Source organism: Larus michahellis, chromosome 29 (assembly GCF_964199755.1).
Source record: "Larus michahellis chromosome 29, bLarMic1.1, whole genome shotgun sequence".
In the NCBI taxonomy this organism is placed as follows: Eukaryota; Metazoa; Chordata; class Aves; order Charadriiformes; family Laridae; genus Larus; species Larus michahellis.
Window position 1 is genome coordinate 171,927 of NC_133924.1, and position 18,996 is coordinate 190,922.

The 18,996-nt window shown below is 55.9% G+C and overlaps 2 protein-coding genes across 5 annotated transcripts; one reads left to right on the forward strand and one right to left on the reverse strand.

The window, feature by feature from the left end:
• The first annotated feature begins 1,378 nt into the window (after window positions 1-1,378).
• LOC141735148 (E3 ubiquitin-protein ligase TRIM7-like) lies at window positions 1,379-8,871 on the forward strand. The gene is made up of 7 exons (XM_074567704.1): window positions 1,379-1,964; window positions 4,485-4,571; window positions 4,661-4,888; window positions 5,539-5,561; window positions 5,998-6,113; window positions 6,449-6,481; window positions 7,310-8,871. The coding sequence occupies exons 1-7, from the start codon at window positions 1,452-1,454 to the stop codon at window positions 7,834-7,836; spliced, it is 1,527 nt and encodes a 508-aa protein (XP_074423805.1). The 5' UTR covers window positions 1,379-1,451; the 3' UTR covers window positions 7,837-8,871.
• Window positions 8,872-10,432: 1,561 nt separating this feature from the next.
• On the reverse strand, window positions 10,433-18,895 carry ZNF692 (zinc finger protein 692). 4 transcript variants are annotated; one of them, XM_074567650.1, is made up of 12 exons: window positions 18,825-18,895; window positions 17,809-18,005; window positions 17,673-17,704; window positions 16,866-17,288; window positions 16,193-16,241; window positions 15,864-16,007; window positions 15,317-15,445; window positions 12,876-12,938; window positions 12,511-12,589; window positions 12,017-12,131; window positions 11,624-11,723; window positions 10,433-11,192 (listed from the first exon to the last, which is right to left on the reverse strand). In XM_074567650.1, exons 2-12 carry the CDS (start codon window positions 17,994-17,996, stop codon window positions 10,799-10,801), a joined length of 1,716 nt encoding a protein of 571 aa, XP_074423751.1. In that variant the 5' UTR covers window positions 17,997-18,005; window positions 18,825-18,895; the 3' UTR covers window positions 10,433-10,798. The 4 variants fall into 4 exon arrangements, with proteins under 4 accessions (XP_074423751.1, XP_074423752.1, XP_074423749.1 ...); XM_074567651.1 differs by having other exon boundaries at window positions 10,433-11,208; window positions 18,825-18,884; XM_074567648.1 differs by having other exon boundaries at window positions 18,713-18,838.
• Between the last annotated feature and the right edge of the window lie 101 nt (window positions 18,896-18,996).

The following is an 18,996-nucleotide window of genomic DNA, read 5'->3' on the forward strand; positions in this document are numbered from 1 at the left end:
AGGAGAGAAATCGTGGCGGTGTATCCTGCAGCAAGAGAGATGCTTCTGGTAGGGATTGTAAATCTGGGGAAGGGTTATTGCGTGGGTGCAGGGAGGTTTTTGGGTTATTTTTCACCGCATTCAGGTTCCTCGAGCTGATTTGTGACATGGTGGAGAGGCCGATGCAGCGGAGAGGCCGATGCAGCGGAGAGGCTAACGCTGTGAAAAACACCCCCAAAAAACCTCCTCTCTCCCACCATTGCGCCAGAAAGCCCCAGTTCAGTGACCACCACCCCTGAAAAATTGATTTCTGAAGGAAACAAAAAAAGTCTTCCAACTTATTTTTCGCAATATTTAATCCTTTGTGCTGGAAAACACGGCTGCTGGCTGACAGGTGAGGGAGCCTGGAGCAAAAATGCGCCCCTTTCCACAAAAGGCACTAATTTTGAAGCAAAACAGGGTGCTTTGAGGGTTTGCTGTGACCCAGGGCAGCTCCAAACCCATCTGGCATCTCATTTTGTTAACAACAACAACAACAAAAATGGTTAAAAAATCATAAAAAAGCAAAGCCAGGCAAACCACCGACTGGCTGATAGCGCCATTAAGGCTTAATTAGGATCGTGGTGATTTAAATTCATTAAACACCGCAGGAGTGGGTTTGGAGCACCCACATCCCCTCCCCGGGATGCTCCCCACAACCCAGTGCCTCACTGGCATTGGGGTGAGTTAACCTGATTTAGGGGCATCCCTGAAAACATGCCTTTGGTGAAGAAAATTATGTTTTTAGCGATTACTAATATGTGATTTAATGGGAACCTATAGGCACTGATGTTCCCCCTGCACCCTATAGGGACACAAATGTGGGCTCTCCCCCCCACCCCAGCACCCTATAGGCAGTGATGCATCCACCCCCCCAACATCCTATAGGGACACACCCCACTCCTAACACTCTATAGGCACTGATGCATCCACCACCACCCACAACATCCTATAGGGATTCAGTCATCCCACCTGGCACCCTATAGGGACACTCCCTCCCACCCTAGCACCCTACAGGCACCTATGCATCCCCCCCTCAACATCCTACAGGGACGCAGACCTCCCCCTGGCACCCTATAGGGACACACACCCCTCCCAGCACCTTATAGGCACCTATGTATTCCCCCCCAATCCCAAAACCTGTAGGGACCCCAACATCCGGGTACCCCCAGCACCCTATAGCCCCCCCCCCCATACCCCCCCCCAACTCCCCCATCCCCGCGAAGCCCCGCCCCCCGCGCGGCCGCGCACGCGCATCCCGCCCCCCCGGCGGGACGGACGCAGGCGCCCCGGCTCTCCCATTCGCTGGGCGCATGCGCGGCCCCGCCCACTCGCCCCCGCGCAGGCGCGGCCCCGCCCCTGCCGGCCGTCAGTCGGGCGGGCGGAGCGGCGCGGAGCGGAGCGAGGAGCCTCAGCGCGGCCGGGGAAGCGGGATGGAAGCGCCACCCGCTCCCCCCGCCGTCCCGCCGGCTCCCTGCAGCGCGGCGCGCAGCCTGCAGGATGAATTGACGTGCCCGGTGTGCCTGGAGTACTTCAACGACCCGGTGCTGGTGGCCGAGTGCGGGCATAACTTCTGCCGCGCCTGCGTGACCCAGTGCTGGGAGGACTCGGCGCGGCGGCTCTGCTGCCCGCAGTGCCGGGAGCCGGTGCCGCAACGGCTTTTCCGCCCCAACCGTTCTCTCGGGAACATCGTCCACATCGTCCGTCAGCTGGGCTTGCCCCCGGGCCCCGCTGAACCGCCGCCGGGGCCTCCCGCCCCGGCTCCGCCTCTGCCCGCCGCCGCTCCTCCCGGCCCGCCGGGGCCGCCGCGCTGCCCCCGCCACGGCGAACCTTTGCGGCTCTACTGCGTGCAGGATCGCCGCGCCGTCTGCGTCGTCTGCCACCTTTCCCGGGAGCACCGTACCCACACCGTGCTGCCCGCCGAGGAGGCGGCCCACGCCGCAGAGGTCAGTGGGGGGAGTCGCGGCGGGAAAGCCCATACCGGGTGCGCTAAAGACCCCCCGGGATTGGAGGGGGTGCAGTAGGGAACCCCCTCCCGAGAGGCGGCAATGCACTGGGAGCCCACGTTGGGGGTGGTAGGCCTTCCCCTGGGAGGGGAGAATACTGGGAGCCCTTCCCCGGGATGTCGGCGTGCAATGAGGAGACCCCCCCGGGGAGCCTTTCTCGGGGACACCTCCCTAAGGGTGGGTGGGGCTGCAGTAAGGAACCTTTCTGCGGAGGGAGAGCTCCAGGGACGCCCCCTCACCCCGAACTGGGGGTGCAGTGAGGGCACGCGGTGGGGTGGGGGTGCCTCCCCACGGGAGGCGATGCACCTTGGGTGCAGTAGGGATCCCCCCCTTTGTACCTACCGGTGACGCCCTGGGCATAAGGTGCAATAGGGATCCCTCCTCCCCAGTGTGTCTTCCTTCATTCAGAGGTGCCTGGGATGTAGTGAGAATAGTGGCCTGTCCCCCAAGGTGTGGGGTGCAGAATGCGACCCCGCTGGGGACCCCCTTCCAAGGTGGGTGCTCCCCTTATGCAGTGGGAGAGGTTACAGGGTGCAATAGGGACTTAAATCCCCCCCAAATGGGGACACCCTGGGGGTGTGGGGGCTGACCCCGTGCAGCAGGCATAGATGGGGGACCGTCCCTTGTGCAAAACGGAGCTGGGTTTAACTGGGAAGGTACTGGGAGGGTGGGTGTCAGCTGGTTCCATCTCCTGTGTGAAATAACACGAAGGTGATGTGGGAATCCTTGGGGTGTGAGCGTCCAGAATACTTCTGGGCACCCCAGAATCCTCAGCTGCCACGTCCCTGTGTGGAAATGCTTTGGGGTGAGTGTGGAGTCGGCTCATTGGGACGGGGCAGGGGGGGGGCTTATTTTTTTTAGCACTGAGCACAATCTGGGGCTAAAGTGGAGCAGGAATCCCCCAGGAGTGACTTTCCCCCCCCCCTCCAAAAATAAAACCAGCACAGGGCGGTTGAGCAACGTGACGCAGAGCGAATATGGAGCTCGGTCTCCTGTGGCGTTCGATCTCTGCCCAAACCACTGTGTCAGCGAAGGGGAAACCCCCACATCACAATTAGGTGGGGCTCCCTGGTGGAAATAATTATTAATCATTAATAATTAAGAGGTGTGCGAGCCTGGTGACCTGACCCCGAGCAGCCAGGGCTTGTTTCTCTGGCGGAGGGGAGGAAAACCAAGATGCCGGTCGGGGAGCGGATGTTTACTGCGCAGCGGCGGCTGGAGGAGGAGGAGGGTGGCACAGGCGCAGCCAGGGCGATCGGGCTGGGGAATTGCGTGATCGTTAAACCACCACGCGTTGATTCTTGCAATTATCAGGATGGAGGCAGGTGGCACCAAACGTTTTTAGGCTGCATTTTGTACCGAATTCACTGTGGGTGCCCAGCTGCGCTGTCCTTGCCACCTTCCGTGGCCGTGGTCACTCTTGGCAGGAAGCTGGAGCTCGAGTCACTGTCACCCCACCACCCCCAAATTTGGGATCTTGTCCTTTTTTAGGATGGGGACATCTCTAGGCAGGTCCGCCATTGAACGCTGCTCTTGGCTGTTGCACTCTTGCATTATTTTTTCCATGTTAATCTGCTTTTATGCCATTTTAACAACCAGTTGTTGTCCCTTGGGGACTGCTTGTACCCTGTGCCCTCGTTTTTCTGAGCTTTGCTTTTATCTTGTGCTTAAATTCTGCGTTATCACGAGCAAGCCCTGGTTTGCAGAGACGGTTAACAGCAAAATCTCTGTAACTTTGTGTTTTATTTACAAAAGATCTGTCGTTGCTTGCTCCTGAAAGCCCTGCTGCTTTTTTGTTTAGCATTGCTAGGAGCCTCTCCATCTTCTTGGAGGTCAAACAACTTAAATGAAGACAGGCTCGATGGTTTTCAGTAATAAGCCATTAATAAACTTAACGAGCAGCCTGGAGGCAGCCAGCCCTTCCATCTTGGTGGGGTATAGGCAGATATCGGGGTGCCTTGGCCAGTCTCCCCGGCTTCTGGGATGTGAAAGCTGATCCCGGGAGGCGCTGAGGTGGAAGGGGTTTTCACGTGGGTGGGACTTGGTGGTTTGCGTTTGCAGCTGCGCTCTTATAAGAAGCTAAAAATTGGCGCTAATTTATATGATTTTTTTTTTTTTTGCCTTGCTGCCCTTTCTTCATCCTCCTGCACCTAGCTCCGAACTGCTTGGACTGTTTTAGGGGACAGGGGTTTTTGGGCTGGGTGGGGGAAGTTTTTTTGGCTTTTTTGGCATGCCTAAAAGTAAAGGTTGAGGGTAACAGGGCAGGGAAGGACACAGTGTGGGGATGGCCTGACTTCAGTTTGGGTTCATGGTGTTCTCCAGCTTCAAAAAAAAACATTTGATGAAATTTCGCCAGTTTTGGCAGCAGAGCTGGAGGGAACCCCCCACTATTCCATTTCTCCATATTCCTGATCCCAAACAGGAAGGATTCCCAACAAATTCTCCTCTTTCTCCTTCCAGGAGGTGCCACAGGAGCATTTGAGCTCCCTGAGGAAAGGACGCGAAGAAGCCAAGGCTGAGAGGGAGAGACAGAGCGAAGACTTGCTGGTGGGTGCCTCGGGGTGGGTTTTCCCGACCCCCCACCTTCCCCCCTGGCCATGTCGGTCTCACATGAGTCTTTCCCCTGGGTTTTGCAGAAGCAGACAGAAGTGGAGAGGCAGAAGATTGTGGCTGAGTGCAAGGAGCTCCGGGGCTTCCTGGAGGAGAAGGAGCAGCTCCTCCTGTCCCGTCTGGAGGAACTAGACAGAGACATCGTCAAGAGGAGAGATGAGAGTGTCTCCCGGCTCTCCGAGGAGATTGCCCAGCTCGATAAGCTGCTGGGCGAGCAAGGAGGAGAGAATGGCCCAGGAAACCAGTCTGGGCAGGTGAGACTCTCGGGATGAGTCCTCCCAGCCCGCAGGTTATGGTATAGCAGGGGGTAAAACCCAGGAGAGCTTGGGGTTGGGATCCCTGGGGACAAAAATCCATTTACAGGGACCGCAGGGTGCTGACGTGCTCCGCTGGGGAGCAGCTTGGGTCCATGACCTCTGTGCTGGAGCTGGGCCGTCTGTGAGTCAGGGTTTTTGACTTGCTGCTGGGCTGCTTTTTCAGGTGGGAACCCAAATTTTAGCATAGTTTTGGGGAGTAAAATTGGCCCTTGTAGTAGTGAACCTGCTTGGGCTCCCTTTGATACTAAGAAATATCTGAACAAACCTGTCATGTCACTCCTGTTGTCACTCTGAGCCCTGAATCCTCATGGGTTTTGGCAGCTTGATGGCAATTGTGATTTTTGTTTAAAAAAGAAGCATTTTTTTTCCCTTGCCCACACTAAAAAAAAAGGGGGGAAGAAAAAACCCCCCCATAATTACAGACCAATTCTGCCATCTCCGTAAGTCCAACCGTGCTCTGCTTTGGAAACAGCTGCTGAGAGCCGATCCCTTCAGCTGTGGGGCCAGTTTTGGGGAGGATTTTGGAGGCTGTGAGGTAAAAGAGAGACTTGTACTGATGAATTTCTTGTTTTTAACTCTCTTCCCAGGGTGTTGCCCCAGCTGGAAGCAGGTGAGTGAACCTGGGCCCCCTCTGGGTTTAACTGGGAGGCTCACACCGGAGGCAGAACTGGCGTTGGGAGGGCGTCCAGCTTCCCCCCTTGCCTGCCTTGGGGTTCTCCCCACACCTGGGTGAGGCAAACCCAAACCCACGCCAGCAGGACCAGTATGACCAGTATCAAAAGCTGGATCAGGCTGCTCCAGGCTGAGCCCCAGCCCAGGCGGGGAGATCCCCGGCATCTCTGTCTTGGTGGCCTCGTACTGGGCAGCCCCAAACTGGACCCAGTCCTCAGGTGTGGCCTCACAAGCGCTGACAGAGGGAGAATAATCAACACCAAACCTCTTCATTCAATACCAGGGCGGGTTTCTTCCCTGCCTCTAGTTTGGAGATTTTATATTTTATTTTTTTTTCCCCCAGAGGGAACCTAACATTTCTTTCTCCTCCCCAGCTTTGAGAGCTGGATGTTTTGCAAGCCGGAGGCCGGCTTCACGGAGCTGGAGAAGAAACTCAAGAGCTTCTCCCAGAAGAGCGCAGTGCTGAAGGAGGTCTTGCTGGAGTTCAAGGGTGAGCCCTGGAAAAGGTTTTCTTCAAAAATGGGTGGCTCCTAACCCTTGTGTTTAATTCCGTTTAAAAGACGAAATTCCACTTAAAGGATGACTTGGTTTGAGCTGTGCTCTTGTTTCTCCCTTGGGCTTGTTGGGAGAAGTCTTAATTGTTTGAGCACCTGCTTGTCAAAAATAAAACCCCCAATTTCCTTGAAAAGCAGTACGTTTTCCTTACATTTCTGCGTGGAAGTCTGACGTAGCTGTATGGGGTTGTTCCCAAGCATCAGTGTGTGTTGCCGTGCAAGGTCTCCCCATGCACAAAGGGATCTAAATTTCTTTCTTTTCTTCCCTCAGAGAACCTCCGGTTCGAGCTGGAGAATGACACAGGTGAGCACGGTTTGGTTTTGGGAATCTGACCTTCATTTTTGCAAGGCTTAATTTGAAAGTTTTATCTTCCCCCGGGGCGGGGTATCTCGGCAGCAAGACCTTCAAGCTAGGCGTAGAGAGGGCAGAAGAGAAAGTTATTGCTGGGGCTGACAAGGGAAGGGGGGGAAAAATGATCCGGCTGCTGGGAAAGGCCGTGAAAGGCGCAGACCTCAATTTTTTTGAGGAAATTACAGGGTTAAGAGGACTCTCCCAAAGCTGATCCGCTCTACCCGGAGACCTTTGGCCTCGCTGCTGGGTGTTGAGTTGCCTCCGGGGTGGACTTTGCATCCTTTGAGTTTGCTGCTGGTAGTTCAGGGCTGTTGCTGGGCTCCGTCTCCTTGGCTGGGTGCGGGATAAACCCCCGGTGCTTTTGGCCGTCTCTGCTCTTCCCCACCTCTCGCAGTGGTTTTGTGCAGCCCTAGTTCCTGACAGTCCCCTGAGGACACGAGCAGCCCTTAAACCCGAGGATATTTGCGCTCATTCCTCTCTGGCACTTGGCAGCGACTGAAAAAACACGTTACTTCTGCCCAGAAATTTCTATTCCAGAGCGAGGAGGTGTCTCGGGTGGGGCAGGCTTGGGGCAGAGATTGGGCTGTTTCTCCGCTTTAATGAGAAAGCGGAGCCTGATCTTTGATTCCCTTGTGGCTCTTTGCACTTAAAGCTTTTGGAGGCGACTTGGCCTGGTGTCGTCCTTGTCTGGATTGGGGCAGAGACGACGAATCCTCCTTGGAGGGTGGGAGAAGGGTCCTCAGCTTGCGGATGCTCACGTCCACGTTTCCCTCTTCCCAGGTGATCTCTCTCTGGACCCAGACACTGCCAACCCTTACCTGGTGTTGTCAGAGGACAAGAGGAGTGTGCGGCTCAGGAGCGCTCCCCAGGAGCTGCCGGCGAACCCCAAAAGATTCGATTATTCCTTTTGCGTGTTGGCGGCAGAGGGTTTCGTAGCTGGGAGGCATTACTGGGAGGTGGAGGTGGGAGATGGAGAGAGCTGGGTCCTGGGGGCGGCCCGCGAGTCGGTGCGGAGGAAGGAGAAAATCGACTTTGCGCCAGAGGAGGGGATCTGGGCGGTGGGATTGAACTGGAAGGGAAAGAATTGGGATCAGTATCAGGCTTTCACCTCCCCGGAGACGCCCCTGTCCCTGTGCGAGAGGCCCAGGAAGATCGGGGTGTACCTGGACTACGAAGGTGGGTGGGTGGCGTTCTACAACGCCGATAACATGGCTCCCATCTTCACCTTCACGGCCGCTTTCACTGAGAAGATCTTTCCTTTCTTCTGGCTCTTCTATGTGGGCTCCTCGCTCTCCCTTTGCAATTGACCCCGTTTCTTTAACCCTCCCCAAGGTGACCTGCAAGTAGTGCCCCATCCCCTCACCCTGTCCCCCCGCCGCCCCTTGCTTTCAGACAAAAGGACCCCGAAACTCATGACTGTCCCTTGTTCGGCTTTGGGGGGTTCACTTTGTGTTGTTGCATTTCAAAGTTCTGAGTCTCTTTTACCCTGGAAACCTTCCTCCGGGGCATCAGCCGGTGCGGGTGGCTGCTTCCGTAGCCGCTGGCCTGTCGTCTAAGCAACACCACGCGTTTTTTCGTTTTGTTTCGTTTGGAGTTGGCTGCCCCGTGTAAACAGGGATTGTAACCAGGGAGGGAGACGCTATCCTGCGTCGATGCGTAGCCAAAGCCGCCCGTGTTCCTGCAGTTCGAGGGCTAGACAAAACCCACGCGAGGAGAGGTACCGACCCCAACCCTTGATTTCTCAGACTGTTGCTCTGCAGGTCACCTTTTAGCTTTTTTTCCACCCCGTCCTCGCTTGCCTTTCCTCCTCGGGAAAGAGCCAAGCCCGTCTTTTTCGCTAGCGCTAAGAGAGCAAAACAAAACCCCCAAACCCGCAACCCCCCCCCTGCCATCTCCCTCGTTGCTTCCCCCCGTTAACGCTGAGCATCCGTAGAGCCGAGCGCTGGGAGCCGCAGCCCCGGGGAGGGAGGCAGTGGCGGGGGGGGGAAAGGGGAGAAAACGGATATTTTTGGGGTAACCCAAAAGCTGTAGATTTAGGGAGAGCCATGGACCTGGAGTCTCTCGGGCGCGCTAGGAATCGCAGACTTTTTTTTTTTTTTTTTTTTTTTTTTCTGGGGGGGAAGGGGGGGGTTGGCTTTGTGGATGTGGGAAGCTCCCGATGGAAACCCCGGATCGTGTGGTGGAGAAAGGGGAGGGGGAAGCCTTGTTCTAGGTGTGATCTCGCGCGCGCTTATAAACCCCTGCCCGCCCCCGTGTGATCCCGCGATGCTGTTAATGTCTCTTTTGCCCTGTCACTCTGTTTAGTGGGGAAATAAAAGTTGCTGTGCAAAAAAAAAAAAAAATCCCAACAAAACCAAACGAAAACCCAACCCTAAAACCCAACAACTTGATGTTTTTCGGCACCAGCCGAAATCTAAATTAACTACTTTAAAGGCCGTTATTGGAGGCTTAAGAGCCTCCCAGCCCTTTCTTTGCATATATCCAGAGCTCTATTTTGATCCGAAAGCATCGAGGCAACAGCTCTGATTTTTCTTTAAGAGCCGCTGGAAAAGGGAAAGGGGTAAAATAATACGTTAAGCTTTTAAAATAAACCCTTGGAGAGGCAGAAAACAGGGAGAGGGACCCCGGTTTTGGGGGATTCATGTTGCATGGTGAAAGCGGGGGGATCCTGGGCGCTCCCTGCGGGTGCCCATCACCTGGCACCATCAAGCCCTTTTTTTTGGGGTGAAAAATCCTTTTTTTTTTTTTTTTTTTTTTTGGGGGGGGTGGGGGCAGGGAAAAAAAAGCCCAGCACTTTTTTGGGGGGTGTAGGAAGAAAAATCACTTTTTTGGGAGGGTGGAGGAAACAAATCCCTTATTTGAGGGGTGGGGAAAAGAATAATTTTTCGGGGTGAAAAAAATCCTATTGGGGGTGGAAGAAAAATGGTTTTTTTTGGGTTGAAAATAATCTTTGGGGCTGGGGAAAAAAAAAAACCAAAACTTTTTTTGGGGATGGGGGGGGAAAAAATAGCCCTTCTGGGGGGGGGGGGGGTGTGTGTGTTTTTTTTTGGGGTGGGAAAAAATTTTTTTGGGGAGGTGAAAAAAAACCTTTTTGGGAATGGAAAAACCTCCTTTTTCGGGGGTGAAAAACCCTTTTTTGGGGGTGGGTGGGTGGAAGCCCCTCTGAGAGGGTGCAGCCCAGCAGCAACCGCGGGTGGGTGTGGGATGCTGCTGCCCCACGCCGGGAGGAAATCGGGGTCCCCATTTCCCCCCCCCCCCAACCCAGGAAACTTCCCCCCCCAAGTTTCTCCTCAGAGAAGGAAAAAACCCTCCGGCTCATCGCCCTCCGCGTCCGGAAACAAAAAGCCGTGGCCGCTTTGTGGAAAAACCCGTTTCGAACACCCGTCTTCTCCCCTAAAATGGGCTTTGTGGCTTTTTTTTTTGCTCTTTTGAGTTCTCCACCAATTATTTAATTCCCGCAGCCGGCCCCATTTCGGGGCCGTCCCCTCCGCTGCCGCTTTATCTGTGTCAAACCCACCTCCTTGCCTTCGCTCCTGTCCTGCTTTGAGGTGAAACGGAACCCCTTTGCGGTAATTTTATTCCTTTTGAGCTAAGCCTGGTGTTCGTTTTAGCGACCCAGCCCAAACCACGACAGCTTGTGGGATCTTGGGGGTTGGTTTTTTTCCCTTTTAAAACTGGCGACCCAAAGCTGCGTAAATATTCTGAGCCTTTCTAAAAAAGCCCAATAAAAGGCAAGTGGCATTTAAAGGACTTGGGGAACCATCACTGCGTTGAATAATGAGGCTGAAACCGGTAACGGCCTCAATCCCTTCCACCTACCATTAATTTCCTGACCTAAATCGCCCTTTTATTAATCGAAAACCTTTGGAGCGAGTGTCGAGATGGGCCGCACACACAGAAATCTCACTTTTCCACCTTTTTTTTTTTTTTTTCCATTGAGGCATAGAGGTGGCCGGCGTGCGTGGGGGGAAACCCACTTTTACACAAAAATAAGTCTTTATTGAGGATTTTTTTTGGCGACCTCACGTTCCCTCCTTGCAGCGACGGAGCCGGGAGAGCCGTGAGCTCAAGGGAAATCTGGGTTTTAGTGGAGAAACTGGGATTTTTTTCCCCTGTCCTTGACTGTCCCTTGTATTTTTGGCACTCTGACGCGCTGCTGCCACGTGCCGCGGGGGTCCATCAGTGTCCCATCCTCGTCTCTGGTCCCTCCTTTGGCCAAGAACTGGAGGCTGAGTCCTGCTACGAGCCAATGCCGTCCATCACCCGGACTCAGGGCGCGTCCGGATCCTGCCCGATCCCCCCACGATACTCAGCCGATGGGATCTGCTCCGTTGGACCACCGCTCACCAAGGTGTCCCCAAGCCCCGGCATCTCCAAGGGTTCCACGGCCAACGTTCCGGGTGCCTCCGGGTGCTCCCTCATCCCCGCGCTGAAGTTCAGCGGTGGGGACGGTGCCGTCTGCTGTTGGCCCCCCTCGGTTTGGGGGGTTCCGCCGGGCACTTCGGGGTGACTTTTGCTTTTGTGGGCGGTGACGTTGTCTTTCTTCTCGAACTTCTTGCCGCAGATGTCGCAGGAGAACTGGTAGAAGGAGTCGGCGTCGTGTTTCTTCATGTGCCAGTTGAGGGAGGCTTTTTGGCGGCAGGTGAAGCCGCAGATCTCGCACCTGGGAGAAAACAGAACTGAATTCAAAAGAATCAAAAAAAAAAAAAAAAGGTATTATGAGGGAGGAACCGGCCCTGCCCCGCCTTGATGCTGTGATTTCATGGGGGCTGAGCAAAGCCGCCGCCGCCGTTAGCTCCGCGTGGCTCCAGCACACCCTCCAGGCAAGCGAACGCATCGCTCCCGTTAAGCCCCAGCTTATCAAGCTTCTCCAAATCAAACCCACGCCCTGAAGCTGCTGGATCGGAGAGTGGCCAGCCCCAGGGCGGGCAGAAACCTCGAGTCAAAGAGAAAACGCTGCCACAGCTACCCCACGGTGAGGATCCTGGCTCTTCCGTGGAGCCCCGAGAAGCTAAATCCGGGTTAAAAAGTGACGGGGAGAAGCCCTGATGCCAGCTGGAGTTCAATGGTCACCTTGGTGGGACCGGTACTTACTGCAGGGGTTTCTCCCCGGTGTGGATGCGCCGGTGGATGATCAAATTGCTGCTGGTACGAAAGGAACGGGCGCAGAACTCGCAGATATAGTCCCGTTTATCTGTGGGGCAGAAGAAAGAAAAGGATTAGGGGCCGATCCACCCTCGAAGAACAATCGAGGGGGCTTTCAGGATGTATTTCAGGAGGCGGGATGCTTTCCCAGCAGAGAAATGGAGATGATAAATGAGAGATTGGCAGTAGATTTTGGGAGCAGAAAGCAAATGGGTACAATAACATCTAACAGGGATGCAAACGCGCGTGGTGAGGACGTGGGGATGGGTCAGCTGCAGCCCGGCAGAGGTGGGACCAGTGCAGGGGGGGAGGGACGTGCCCGTGTTGAGGTGGCCGACTCACCGCTGTGCAGTTTCTCGTGCTCTTTGAGGTGCTTCTTGAAGTTGAAGGACTTGCCACAGCTGGGCTCTGAGCAGGTGAAGGTCTTCTGGTGGACGTGCTGGTACTTCTTGTGGTGCTGCCGTTTTGGGGAGAAAAAGGGAGAGTAAGAAAAGAGGAGGTCGGCGCAGAGAAGCTGCACTTGGAGGAAGCCCAAGGGCACCTTCCAGTGACAACCTCCCCTCTGTTTCGCTCCCTGAAGTGCGTGGTGGGACTCCAAGTGACCTCACATGGGGCCAACTAGTCCCATATCCATTATCCAGCTTCGTAAAGCTGTGGGCAATTGAGGTTGCCCAATTCCAGCTCTAGGACAACAGCCAAGATGCCCAAAACGGAGCTTGGACAGGCAAAACCTGACCCATCCAGTGAGTCACCAAAGCTCCTGGTGGCCCCAGAAGGGGCTGGGGAGTGGGAGAGATGCTGGTGCTGGTGGATTTAAGCGCAACGGTTGCCCTCACGTTCAGATATTGGCGGTTGGAGAAGATCTTGCCGCAGCCTTCGAAGTCGCACAGGAGGATCTCCCGCTTTGCTGCTTTCCTACGGAAAAGAGGGTGGAAAATCAGTTGGTGAGGATGAGCAGGGAGGAGAGCTGGAAAAAGCTGTGGGTTTCGGATTTGGCACCCTGCTAGGTCCCCCTCACCCACCTTCCCTCTTACCCACCCATCAAAAACTTAATTTAAGCAAATAAAAGCCCTTCAGGAGGCTCTGAGCAGAGCAAGCGGTGCTCGCCAAGGGTGTCCCACCAGGGAAGGGCCGAGCTGGACCTTCTTGTCTTCCCGAGGAGCTGGGAAATGGCGCGGCAGCTTCCCCTCCCCCACTCTACCTGATCCTCTTGGGGCCGATCTGGGCCACGTCCTCGTCACACGGCTGCGCTCGCCTCTTGCAGCTGCAACGACAAAGAAAGGTCTTGAGCGAGGCTTTTGTCCCCTCGCTTTGTCCCCAAGCGCAGAGCCGAGAAGCCGTGGTCCTCCAGCCTCCCAGCTGGTGGGCTTCCAAGCAAACGCTACGTTAAAACCATCCTGCAGGTGAGCATTTCTCCTTCATTGCTTCCATTTTTGGAGCTCAATCTTTCTCCCGTCTCTCGACGTTAACAAATGCACCTTTCAGCCATTATAAATGGGGATATATATTCTTTATTACTCATTACAGAAAGTTTTTCACACGGTTTTGGATACGTTCCAGGACATTTAAGATCGCTGTCAAGCTCACGCCAGCCTCGTTTGATCTATAATTCATCCGCGGCTCCGTGGAAACAGCAGCTATTTCAGGCCGACATCCTGAAATTAAAGAAAAGATAAGTTAAAAATGGAAGAAAGAAAAAAAAAAAAAAGAAGAAGAAAAACAGGCGTGCTTTTGTGGGGAGGAGAAATAAAGAGATCGTTTGATAAACGATGATGCCAGACCACATCCTCGGCACTGAATAAAAACGGGGGCTGGGCACCTTTGTCCACAATCTCTTAGAAACGTTTTATCAGCTCGTGATGGCATTACCTTTGGGAAGCGAGAAGGGGACGAGGCGTCTGGAGGCTCCCGCTTTTGCTCGTAAAATAGTCTTTTCTTCCAGTTGCTACGACAAAAGGGGGTGTGGGGGGGGAAAACGAATCAAACGCTTGTAAATATGATCTCTGTAACCAAGTTCAGCCTTAAAAAAGGGCAGCACCGGCTTAAAACTTGCCCAGGCGAGTCAACGGCCGCTTTCACCAGCCCCTTCTGCAAATCTCCAATGGTCCTTAGGAACGTTTTTAGGCACTTTTGGAGATCTGAACACCAGGATTTCGAACGGAAAGCGTGCTGGACCCAAAAAAATGCCAGAGGGATGTGAAAAAAAAAAATATAAAAAAAAAACCCCCTCTTTTTGTTCACTTTTGTCCTTTTAACAAGGATGACCGAGACCTAACCCAAACCTTTCCACCCTCAAATTAAATTTGAGAACCTGGTGGCCCCCCGTGCTACGTGTCCAGCGATGGGCAGGGAGAGCAGAAAAGCAGATTTACCGTCACGTTCTCCTTCGCTGGGACCGGGTCTCCGGGACGGCGTTCGCTCTTCCAGCCAGCCGCCAAGGGGTTTCAGAGCTGCAAGGAGGTGGAAAGGGTGTTTAAGCACCAGAAAGGAATGGAAATACTATGTTAAAGTGAAAAGCAAATTAGTAAAAGCCTTGACAGAGCGGCACGGTACTTACATGGCAAGTTTTGGGGTGCATGTTTTGCTACCGGTCCCGTCTTTCATAGGACAGACGAAGGCAAGATGCGTTACAAGGTGGTGTTCGGTGGTCGCTCTGGCTAACCCCAATGAAAAAGAGGGGTTTTAACGCCCTCGTTGTATTAAAAGCGTCAGAAAATCCAGCAAGGTGACGTCTCCTTGTGCCTCAGACCCAAGAGGCAATGCGTGGACCACCCCCTTGTTCCAGCAGCGAGACCCACTGGTACGTAACACTTCTGCATAAAGACCCAGCAAATAATCGAGTGGTGACGTGAGCTTATTTGGAACAGAAAAAGCGAATTTTGAGCCCACGTGGCTGGGAAGGAGAGATTAAAACCGAACCCTCAGCCTCCAACAGGCAGAGGTAGAGAGTGCGTGCAGATTAAATAATCGTGGTCGTGCTCAAGCTGTCCCTTGGCCGACGCCTGAGGTTGGCAGCGCTGCCGGCGCTACTCACCTCTCCCCGTGGAGCTGCTGGGCGAGTCAGCTGGGCCATACAGAGCTGGAGAAGCCCCGTATCTGTAGGTGCAGACAGGAGTCTGTGCTTACGCAGGGGGTGGAACGTGTGGATTTTTTTTGCTGCTGCAAACCTCCATGTGAAAGAAGGGCTTCAACGCCCACCACGGTGGTGGTTTGAGGGGTCTTCAACCCCTGCCCAAGCAGCGTGTCCTTGCTCCCCGGCCACCCGAGCAGGGGGACCAGCTCCGTGGGAGACACAGCGGCTGACGTGACGACTCATCAAGCCCCGCCGTACCGGGATCCGCGTGCCAGGCCCCCCTCACGCCCTTTGCAAGCTCCAATACCCAACGAGACCCGGCAACGCAGCTCTGCCCTGCCAACCGCAGCACCATGAGAAGGATTAAACCCCCTTGGGGACGCTCCTGTCCTGCCCAGAGCTCGAACATCATTTATCGTTGGGTCGGATGGTTTCCATCTGGTTTCAGCATTGTCTCCAACACGCCCCGAAACACTCGTTCAGCGGCCATGGAGAGATGGATGCCCCAAGACAGGCACCTCGATGCCCGTCCCCAGCGTCACCACACCGACGCAGCCTTCAAGACTCACCTGACTCGCCCACTCTTCTCCTCCGATGGGCTGGAGCTGGTCGGGCTCGGCTCCTTTGGGGGCTGCTCCTCTTTTATGGGTTTCTTACGGGCTTTGGTCTGGCTTTGTCGTCGCTGCGGCTCAGAGTCACTGGGGGAGAAGACAGACATGGGGTAGGTAAGATGGTTGAGATGGTTGGACGTGGTAGGACATTGGTTGGACGTGGCTGGACATGGCAAAGACCCTCACCCAGGCAGAGATACAGTGAAAGAAGGTGCCTCCCCAAAAGGCCGTGCCCTTTTGAGCCTAGAAGCACCTTATTTAGGTGCTTCTATATAAGCACATATATATATAAGCACATATATATATATATATATATAAGGACATTATTCCCATCTCTGCCAGGGTCAGTTGTAGCAACACAGGAGGGTGGCAGAGATGTGAGGTCTGAAACCCTCCCAGTACGATACCCGTCTGGACTGGGATGGCATTACTGGGAGCCTGGGGAGTGGCCCTCGCATGGTCCCAGTCCACGGGCTCCTTCCCAGCAGCTCTAAGTGCTCCTCACCTGTCCAGAGATGGATGGTAGTTCTCATCCCGCAGGTCATCGGTGTAGGTGAGGTCATCGTCCTCGGCAAAGTCCTCATCCTCCTCTTCCTCCTCTTCCTGGGGCTCAGTCCCCTGCTCCGCTTTCTCCTCCGGGATGACTGTGCTGCAGGAACACAACGATCAAAGTCAACTCTGCCCCAACGGGTTTTAATCATGGAAGGTCTTCATTAAAACATTGGCTGCCCGTTGGAGAACTCAAGGAATGAGATGGATGGGTCCAAACTTGACCTTCAGCTCCAGAGAGCCCAGTTATACACTGGGGGAAGACTCACGCACACTGCCACTCACCTCCCGTGATCTTTTGCCATGGTCCCTGCCTCCATCGGCACTTGGGGAGCTGCAAGGAGACAACAGGAGTTGCGGTAAGCTGAAGTGGGGCTGGTTGAGCTGGGATGTTGGGAGAGGCAGAGGAGGGAGGAGGAGGACTGGGAAGCCTGCATGGTGACCAGAAGAAATGAGGGAGAAGTTACTCCAAAATATGCTACTGGAAGAAGCTCAACCTTTTCTCAAGTAGCTACTACAGGGAAAAAAAAAGATTTTTCTCTCCGGTTTTCAGTCTGGATAAACAACAAGAGCTGTGGCTCTTGGAAACTGCCGAGAACCACATCTGCATGGACTCAGCAAGGTCTGCTCAACACCTGTAATGAATCTGGTGTCTCCCAGCTCTGCTTTTCCAGGGGAAGGACAGGATGGAGAAGAGAGGGGCTTGTTTTGTGGTGGGAACAAGCTTGTTGGAAGATTTCTCCACCTCTTTTTCCAGCAAAGGCCCAGACATTTGTTTTTCGTGATGGTGCCACCAACTCTGGAGCAAGAGGAAGGCAAAGGGGTTGGGGAAACATCCAATCTCAGTGGGAAAGTGCTCCGTGTGCCCCGTGTGTGAGACTGGGAGAAGGGATGAAGATGAGGAATGAAGAGGACAACCGGGAAATGAGGATGGAGAAGGGGACATGGAGGAGCTCACCTGCGTTGCCATCGTCACCATCATCACTACCAGCTCCCGGCTCTTCCCTCCGATCCCCGTCACCGACGGGTGACCGATCTGCTCCCTCCACTTCGGCTTCACCCTTTGCGGACCCGGCCTCGGTGGCCAGCCCTGCTTGCCGGAGCGAGCGCCGGCGGCCGGTGACCGGTGGGGAGCTGGACCCCAAGTCCTCCTGTTGTTCCTCTCTGTGGAGGCCGGTTGTGGGGGTACAGTCCCCCACCGCCCCGGGGACACCCCAGGAGAAGCTGTGCCCGGCCACGCACTCCCACACCAGCTGGGACGTGCTGCCCGGAGCCGGGGGCTTCACGTCGGGGACAAAACCACACTCTTGGCCGTGACCGTGGGACAGGACAACCAGGCGCTGCAGGGCATCGGCATGGAGAAGGTTGGGCTCCGGTTCGCCTGGTGAAAGCACAAAAAGCCAGACAAATCGGTGAAAAGCATCTCAAAACTTTGGGTTTTAGGTTGTTCTCCATCGTGTAAAACCAGCGTAGGGCGGGTGGGACATCTGCATGGGTCTCCCTCCACCTTCCCCACCATCTCATGATGTTTCCACTGCATTAACAGCTTCCTTTTTTTAGCAGCCCTCAAAACCTCAAACACCTCCCCCCAAAAAGAAGAGCTGGGGATGCCAAGAACCCCAAGGAGCGATTTGCCTCCTGCTCGGGGGACGAGCACCCAGCGCCCAAGCCCTCAACGCAACAAGAATCTTCTCTCTTCACTATAAACCTCTTCTGGACTCAAAACAATCGAAGCTGATGTGGATTTGGGGTGGGAGGTACCTACCTGGGCTCCAGATGCAGCCGTGGGAGCTGTACCTGCGGGGGGAGAGAGGGAGTGAGCGTAAACCTCTTTTTTCCCCCATCCCGAGGGGTTTTTTTAAGGAGATTTGAAGGGTTTTGCAGCCTCTCCCGCCACTGACCTGTCGAGGAGGAACTGGGCCAACTGGGAGTGGAGGGCGAAGCCGAGCTGTTCCTTGAGGCGACACCAGCGTTCCAGGTGCCCCCCGATGCGGATGCGGCATTTGCTGCGACGGGCGTCCAGCTCCCGGCGCTTCTGCCGGCGGATGCAATCGGGGGCCCGCTGCCGGCCGGGGCGGCCCGGCTCCATGGGGGGCGTCTGGGGGGGGACATGGGGAGGGTCAGGGGGGACACGGGAGGGGGAGATGGAGATGGCCCGGCTCCGTGGAGGGGTCTGGGGGATGGCTGGGGGGGGACACATGGGGGTGACCTGCACCCACGGAGGGGCCTGGTGGGGGGTCAAGGGGGACGCAGGGACATGGGAGAGGGGACATGGGGGTGGCCCAGCTCCATGGGGGGTGACAGGGGACATGGGGGTGGCCTGGCTCCAGGGCGGGGGGGGGGGAACACAGGGGGGGAAGGAGGGGAGGAGCCCCCGTTCCCCCCCCCCCCCCCCCGCAGGCAGCTGAAGCCCCGCCTCCCCGCCAGGCCCCGCCCCCCGCCTTGGCTCCACCCCCCGACCCCCGTGGCGCGCCTCGCCCCTACTCTTCGCCCCGCCCCCCGCCATTAGCCCCTCCCCTCCTCGACCCCGCCCTATCGCCTGGCTCCTCCCACACGCCCACAAGCCCCGCCCCCTGGCCCCTAACCCCGCCTCCCGTCTTCCCGCCATTTCACCCCGAGCGCCCCCCCCCCGCCCCTCACGGACCCCCCCTCCCCCCCCGCCCCGCGGCCCCGTTCCCGCCGCCGGTCCTTAAAGCGGGCTCCGCGGCGGGGAAGGGAAAACCGACGGGAACGGAACCACCGAGATCTCCGGCCCCCGCTCCCGCCTTCCCCGCCGCAAACACTCCCGCTCCCCCCACTGCGAACCTCCTCCGCCGGGCCGCGCTCCATCTCAACCCGCGGTGGCCCCACCCCGCGGGCCGTGCCCCCTTTAAGAGCCCAAGGAGCGGCCCCCCTCCCCCCCCCGCCAATGGCTCACAGTGCTGAGGGACCGCGACAAGATGGCGGAGGGCCCGCCTCCGCCTCCCCGCCGCCGCGCACGCGCGCCGACCTACCGCGGGCGGTGATGGGAGTTGTAGTCCTGTGCGGGAAGGTGTCGCGGGGCATGGTGGGAAATTCCGCCATGGGCCCTACGGTCACGGGGGAAATGG

Bases quoted from the DNA above. Each gene is read 5' to 3' on its own strand.
- LOC141735148 (XM_074567704.1), top strand. From the start codon at position 1,452: ATGGAAGCGCCACCCGCTCCCCCCGCCGTCCCGCCGGCTCCCTGCAGC. The intron at 1,965-4,484 runs GTCAGTGGGGGG...TTCTCCTTCCAG, and splicing joins AGGCGGCCCACGCCGCAGAG to GAGGTGCCACAGGAGCATTT. The intron at 6,114-6,448 runs GTGAGCCCTGGA...TTCTTCCCTCAG, and splicing joins GGTCTTGCTGGAGTTCAAGG to AGAACCTCCGGTTCGAGCTG.
- ZNF692 (XM_074567648.1), bottom strand. From the start codon at position 18,736: ATGGAGCGCGGCCCGGCGGAGGAG. The intron at 12,939-15,316 runs GTGAGTCTTGAA...TTGTCGTTGCAG, and splicing joins GAGAAGAGTGGGCGAGTCAG to CTGCAAGAGGCGAGCGCAGC. The intron at 12,132-12,510 runs GTGAGGGCAACC...CCAAAACGGCAG, and splicing joins CCAACCGCCAATATCTGAAC to CACCACAAGAAGTACCAGCA.